We start from the raw sequence: 7046 nt of genomic DNA, 5'->3' as shown, positions 1-7046 counted from the left end.
CAAATGCAGACATGGTTTTATGTTTGTAAAAAGACAGTATACAGTAAGTCATTATAATCCATAATTATAATAATGTACAGTAAGTGGAAAATATGTGTTTTTTTAACCTTAAACCGCATAAACACATTTCATTACACCAAATACACAAAATAATGTTCTTTTTTACATCATATGACCCCTTTAATGGCTGAGGTTTAGGGTGGCACAGCGGCTCAGTAGGTAGCACTGTTGGGTACCCAACAAGATCCCCAACTTGAGTTCTGGCTGATCTATTATTATTTCCCCATGTGTGCTATTTCATCTACAGTCAAAAAACATCTTAGACACTAAAATACTTGAAGGCACTAAATTATCCATAGGTTATGAATGTGTGTTTCCCTGCCTATGGCTGAGATTCTGCTTTGGCATTGGGTTAGATGTGACTTAGATTTAGTGTTGATAAAGTTTACTTGATAACTGATATTCTGTCCTAGTTCATGGCTGGTTAGATGTTATTAATTGACTGGAACATGGGCCAGTTATTGTGTGGCCCTTTTCTGTATCCCTAGGGCCATATTCACCAGAAATCATATGGCTAAAAGTTACTTCTAATGTGGAAATTTAGGAGTAGGAGCAAAAATTAGGGGTGGCCTGCTCCTAATTTTAGGATTTGTAAAGTTTTCACCCAAGGGTAATACACCAAACTGAAAGTAGCTCCTGATCTCAGGACATCTATATTGCATTGAAGCATGCTTGCTCGTCAATCTGCATCTCAACCAAGTAAATATACTGGAATATTAAAATGACATCAAACTTTTAATAAGTTATTGGCCTAATCACAAAAATTGTCTTCCTTTTTTCTGTTTTATCCATTGAAGTATGCTTACTGCATTTTTGTATTTGGTTTATATATATACTGTCAAATTAGTTTCATTGATAAGGGGCAACTAAACATAATTAACCATAGGTATGTAACCATTACCTGATTATTTTGTGTTTGTATTTCATATAGTATATCGGTCCTTCCTGCTATTTGCCTGCTTTGCTTCATTACCAGTGGCGAATCATAGCAGGATGAATTAAAAGAGCATGTTCATAAAAAGGGACATAATCCAGAGCAACATGGTCAACCCTGCCTTACGCTTACATTAAAAATCCCTTAGTAAAACATGTTCTTAAGAGTTTTGTAAATCGGTTTTAAGCTGAAAGTCTCAGCTAGAAACTCTAAGGAAGACAGCTAGTGGTAAAATGAAATGGTTGCAGGACAGTATATGTTATCTTCTGGGAGACGTGTGTGAGAGATTCATTTACTACTATTATACTATGTAATTATTGATTTACATTAGTTGTAAAGCATAGGCGGATGGTGCACCAACTTGGGTAAGGCTAAAAGTAGCCTAATGTTAGTGTTATCTAATTAACTACGCACATAAAATTTTTTAGGCAAGTACCAGATATGAGTGTCATGAAATATTTTTAATACGTCTGAATTCATATTTAATGTTGTCACAATTTAATAAAACCTTCTAAGTTACTAATTAGCATTTTTATTTATACGGTTATTCAAACAGCTAATGAATTATATACAGAAAGCAAGCAAAGAACATCATCAAATAACTACAGTATGTGACTGGCTTCAGTCTAGTGCGAGTTTAAGTGCCAAAACAAAGATCCCATAATAATAATTGAAGCTGTCTGCACTGTGAAATGAATCTCTTACTTATATCACGGTACATCTGCACTCTCGTTTATTATGAGAGAATTCACAAAAGTGCGGAATTCAGTCAGCGAGTACCAGTGTTGGGAAGGTTACTTTGGAAATGTAATAGGTTACAGATTACAAGTTACCCTTCCGTTTTTATGACTGGATTCTACGAACCAGTCTGTGTTTTTCGCATCGCGGAAATTATAGGGCCGTGTGTCTCAGAGTAGTCAGTGCAATTTGGGAAAGAAATCAATTAAATCTGTATGTGGATGTGTGTAAATATTCAAATGTAATCCCCTTTGTAATCGTTGACATTTTCATAAGTAACTGTAATTTAATTACACATGTTTTCTTAGTAACTGTAACTGATTACAGTTACATTTATTTTGTAATTAAATTACGTAACTCCGTTACATGTAACTAGTTACTCACCAACACTGGCGAGTACATGCGCTGAACAAAACTTCTTTCAGCGATGACTAATCTGAATGCCTCTGATTGGCCATTGCATTCATAAGCACAACATAATCTTCTGTGATTGGTTATAATGCCCAACACTGTAAAAAATGTGTCAAAATAAATATAAAGCAGATCTCCACTTTTCATTTTCACTTTATTCGCAACAGCAGTAATAAATTTAGCTTAATTGTGTGGCCATTCGAATTATATAATGTACTTTTACTTTACGGGACCTATTTAGTCTACTAAATAGAATGCGTTGGCTGGTTGTTTCCCCACTCTAGTTAGAAAATGACAGCTGTGCAAATGTATTTTTAAATGCCAATCTTTTTAGTATTTTATGATTTATTGTGGTATTGTAATTTCAGGGAAGAAAAAAAAAACATACAGACGTAAAATGCGGGACACTGATTACGTCTTGTGAGATGCGGGGCAAAGCTCCCAATTTCATGACTATCACCCTAAGAAGACAGTTGTTGGTTAGCAGTAAGATGGCTATAACATATACAGTCAGTAGCTAACTGGATCATGCCAAGTAGCCAAACTGTTACCCTAATTATATAACCACATTTTATAATTGATTTGATCTTTGTCTGAGGTCACTCATTTGAGACTATACAAAAATGTGACATGTTAGATGTATGCCAATAGCAAAAAAAAACAAAAAAAACATCTCAACTGTACGTTGAGCACGCTGTGACATAAACAAACAAACAAACAAACACCCTGGTTGACCAGTTAATCACAGAAAGACAGACACATTATACCCAGAACTACAGGCAGTTTAGAATCTCTAATTCACATGACCTGCATGTCTTCAGACTGTGAGGGAAACTGTATAGAAAACCCACAGCAACATGGGGAGAACATACAAACGCTTTATGATTTACAATTTTTGAACAGTAAAATCATATCAGTTACATTTCTGTATAGTATGTCCTTGTGCATGACGCTAAGCAGTGTTCCCTGTGAGCCTTGTCATTCTCAATCCATTCCTGCAGGTGCTCCACATAAGACATTATATTTCTCTCAGTTTATGAATAGACAGGAAGTGAATACAAATATATCTGGAAAACAAAAATCTTCTTTTGGGTGCCTTTGACAAGAATGCTCCCAAAAATGTGAAGGTTTCTCTTAGATTTTCATTACTGGATTACATATTATGTATCCCTTGCTACATAATTATTCTTATTATTTTATTTTTTTTTTTTTTTTAAGGAGAAATTACTTGGGTAAACAAAGTGTATTACATAAAGCTATGCATTCATATATTTTCCTCACTGGACATTTAAATAAAAGATAGTGCCTTAAAATGTTCAGTTAAGTTGTTTCTTAGCAAAAAAAGCCACGGTGTAGAGCTTTTAAAATGTTAGCAACAAAATTAATTGATTTTTGAATCATGAACATTTGTAATAGCATACAAAAACAAATCCTACAATCACAAACCACAGATTATATAACAATATTTCTGGCTGTAAAACAGCTGAAAACTGTAAAACAGATAGTCATGGATGAACGTGAATTTAATTAAATATTGATGTACCATGTCACAAATCATCTGTAGAAAAAAATCTTTATTGTAATTATTAAGGTGCTGCCATACTTTTATAAAACCAATAGGCCAGTTAGGGGTGTGCATTGCAGATTTCACTGTGGTTAACTGGGGCACTCCATTAAACCAACAAGCATTCTAAAACACAGAAAGTGTTGAGTCTTTTGAATTACTGAAATAGTCACTTAGATATTCCTACTTTTTTCTTGAAAAACAGTCGAATAACTTGCTGACGTACTGTTGTCAGATTTAATCCATAAATAAGAGGATTTAAAATGGGTGGTATGAGTAGGAATTCCAGGGCCATAAAATTACGCACACCTTGTGGCAGATTCTTTGAGCCATAACGACTGTACAGTACATCAAACAAAAATGCAATAGTCACGTTGATCAGTGAAAGCAAATGTGGAACACATGTTTGTATAAATTTGCGCCTGCCCTCTATTGACTTAATGCAGTTTTGTATCAACTGAAAATAGGAGAAATATATCAATACACCATGGCCGATGTATACAAGAATAACAGTGTACCCAAACACATTATTTACTGTTGTAGAAAAACAAGAAAGTTTTGCAACTGCCCAAATCTCACAATATAACTTTTCAATAGTAGAGCCGCATAAAGTGAGTCTAGCTGTTAATACAATTAGAACAGAGATGAAAAAAATGGGGGCCAGCCAGCATAAAAGGATCCATTCAAGAACCTTCTGATTTGTCATTACTGAATGATACTCCAGTGGTCTGCATATTGCCACATACCTGTCATATGCCATTACCGTTAATGTTGAAATTTCACACAGGGCAAATGAATAAATGACAAATATCTGAATCATACATCCAGAATAAGAAATCACATGATCTTCAGCTAATAAATCATACATGAATTTAGGGTAGAATCCAGCAGTGCCATAAAGTGCATTTATACACAAATTGCATATAAACATATACATCGGCTCGTGAAGCTTCTTATATGAGATTATAGTGAAATGAACTGAACTGCTTCCGCATCAATGACACGAAAGCTCACTTGCTCTGCTATTTCCTCAAACACTTTGAATAGGAAGGTGACGTAATTTTGGTCTAGAATCGAAGTACTACATGTCTGCCATCTAGTGGTAGGGAATACAAATGAGATATTACACCATATTAGGAACTACAGTCTTTTTGATTAAGTATGGCGTCTTGTCGCAATTTTGCGACTTTGGCGCTAAGAGGGTTAAAAGTTTGTTTGGTGATCTGACAATGTGTATGCTGAGAAGACGTGTGACCAGACGTGTGAAGCATAAAGTGTCACAAATTTACCTCTTTGCTGAAAATCAAAGATGGAGGAAGCGCTTATTGTCACACAATTCTGTTTTATATGTTTGCAAGACTACATACTTTATAGGTTTTACATACTTACAAGACTTTATAAGTTTACAAGACTATAGATATTATTAAAATTAAAGAGAAGTTGCATGGTTTATGGAGTTGCCAGAAACAGGAGCAGATGTTGTACAGTGAAACATTTATCTACAAGACTGCACATGTCCTCTGAAATATATTATTGCTGTAACATTGTTACATAAAGATGTCTACATTACATGTTGTACAGTATTATTTCCCTGATTTTTACTCTTAGTTTTTACTATACCGTATATAGAACGAGCCGTTTTAGGTAGGCGTGGTTGACTCTTAACTTTTATAAAGAATATCTCTTTGGATTTGAGACTTTAGTCTTTGCAACTTTACAGATCTTCTTTATGCACCAAGAGCTTAAAACACTCCAAAGAGAAAGGAACAATTGAAATCGCGTCATATGACCCCTTTTAAAAGCTTTTTTTTTTTTGTAATAATTATTATTTATGCAACTTTTATGAGCTCATGCTAATTGCTTAGACTATGTGGAATTTCTAAAAAAAAAATACAATTCCAGAATCTTGGATAAATATGTCCATGGACATGTTATACAATATATCAACTATACATATGTATACCAGCAGCAAGGACTTTGTCACAAAAACTTTGCAATATTCTCTCTCATATTTCTGCTTGTCCATCAGTGTCACCACAGTGGCATGATTTTATTTATTGACCAGTTTGTGGCCCACATATGAAAATGTCCAGCAAATACCAGGAAGGAGGATGACTAGCAGTCAGGTCAGCAGTGCAGGCCCCTCCTTCAGTTTCCAGCAGCAGGCATATCTGCCACATCCCAATGGCACGCATTAGCACCAGGCCCACAATGCAGGCACAAGCTTTTGGTTCCTAAGTATAGCAGGGTTTCCTTTTTATTTTCGCAATAGAATGATCATGACAAGTTCTTTATTACTGGATGAATCATTTATTGTTTACTAACCATTATGAGACAGCACACACAAAGAGCACACTACAGTACGGCAAATGGAATATTATATATAATGCAAAAGTATATTTTTAATAGAACTTTGCTCAACATTTGATGTAAGAAAATAAAAAAAAATCATGGCTGAAGTTGTTACACATTGTTTCCAATGTCCTTCTACTGGACTTACAAAAATTAGTCAAATAAGACCGTGGATAGACCTACATTCAACACCTTTGTGACACAAATACTCATGTATGCTTCACTATATTAGTGACGACATCTCATTGACTACCATCCCAGACAGCAACATAGTGTTGGCCCAGATCCGGCCCACATCTGGCCTGCGTGAAATCCATGCGGGCCAGATGGGGCCAGATCTGGGCTGACACTGTTTGCTGTCTGTGATTGTTATTATATCAGGTTAATGAGATTTTCCAATACAGGGGTCTCCAACCCTGCTCCTGAAGAGCTACCATCCTGCAGATTTCAACTCCAACCCCAATCAAGCACACCTGAACCAGCTAATCAAGGTGTTCAGGGTTTCTTGACAATTACAGGCAGGTGTGTTGGAGCAGGGTTGGAACTGAAGTCTGCAGGATGGTAGTTCTTCAGGAGCAGGGTTGGAGATCCCTGTTCTGTCGCCTAACCCAACCCCAGGGGCCTCATTTATAAAATGTTGCGTATAAACCGTCCTAAATTTGTTCTAAGATCATTTCTCAAAAGTGCATAAGTGCGATTCAGAGAAAACGAACATGCGCACAAAAACACGTGCGTACGCCTCTCTTCCAGATGTGACATTTATAAATCGCAAATGATCTTGAAATTGTGCGCAGCTGACTGGTGTCAGATCTCCGCCTTGTAAACGCCCCCTAATTAATATCATTACCATATAAAAGAGCACACGCCAATATCAAAATTTTTATGCTTGAGAATGACGAGCACAAAGAAAAAAAAACTTTACCTAGTCTGAAATTGAGGTTCTACTGGCGGAGGTAGAGGTTTGTGCGGGGACGCTTTTTATTTAAT

General features: G+C 35.9%; 1 protein-coding gene across 1 annotated transcript; it reads right to left on the bottom strand.

The window, feature by feature from the left end:
* Positions 1-3876: 3876 nt before the first annotated feature.
* LOC107705854 (putative gustatory receptor clone PTE03) lies at positions 3877-5887 on the bottom strand. The gene is made up of 2 exons (XM_016509359.1): positions 5808-5887; positions 3877-4690 (listed from the first exon to the last, which is right to left on the bottom strand). The coding sequence occupies exons 1-2, from the start codon at positions 5885-5887 to the stop codon at positions 3877-3879; spliced, it is 894 nt and encodes a 297-aa protein (XP_016364845.1).
* Positions 5888-7046: the final 1159 nt, after the last annotated feature.

This window comes from Sinocyclocheilus rhinocerous, unplaced genomic scaffold, assembly GCF_001515625.1.
Source record: "Sinocyclocheilus rhinocerous isolate Xijiao unplaced genomic scaffold, SAMN03320098_v1.1 scaffold4159, whole genome shotgun sequence".
In the NCBI taxonomy this organism is placed as follows: Eukaryota; Metazoa; Chordata; class Actinopteri; order Cypriniformes; family Cyprinidae; genus Sinocyclocheilus; species Sinocyclocheilus rhinocerous.
The sequence above is the reverse complement of the archived record's forward strand: the minus strand, read 5'-3'. Positions and strand labels throughout refer to the sequence as shown.

What these genes read in the sequence shown, in the direction of transcription:
- LOC107705854 (XM_016509359.1), bottom strand. Translation starts at nt 5,887, where the DNA reads ATGTGGCAGATATGCCTGCTGCTGGAAACTGAAGGAGGGGCCTGCACT. An exon ending in GCTAGTCATCCTCCTTCCTG is followed by an intron (nt 4,691 to 5,807) that starts GTATTTGCTGGA and finishes ATGCGGAAGCAG; the next exon opens with TTCAGTTCATTTCACTATAA.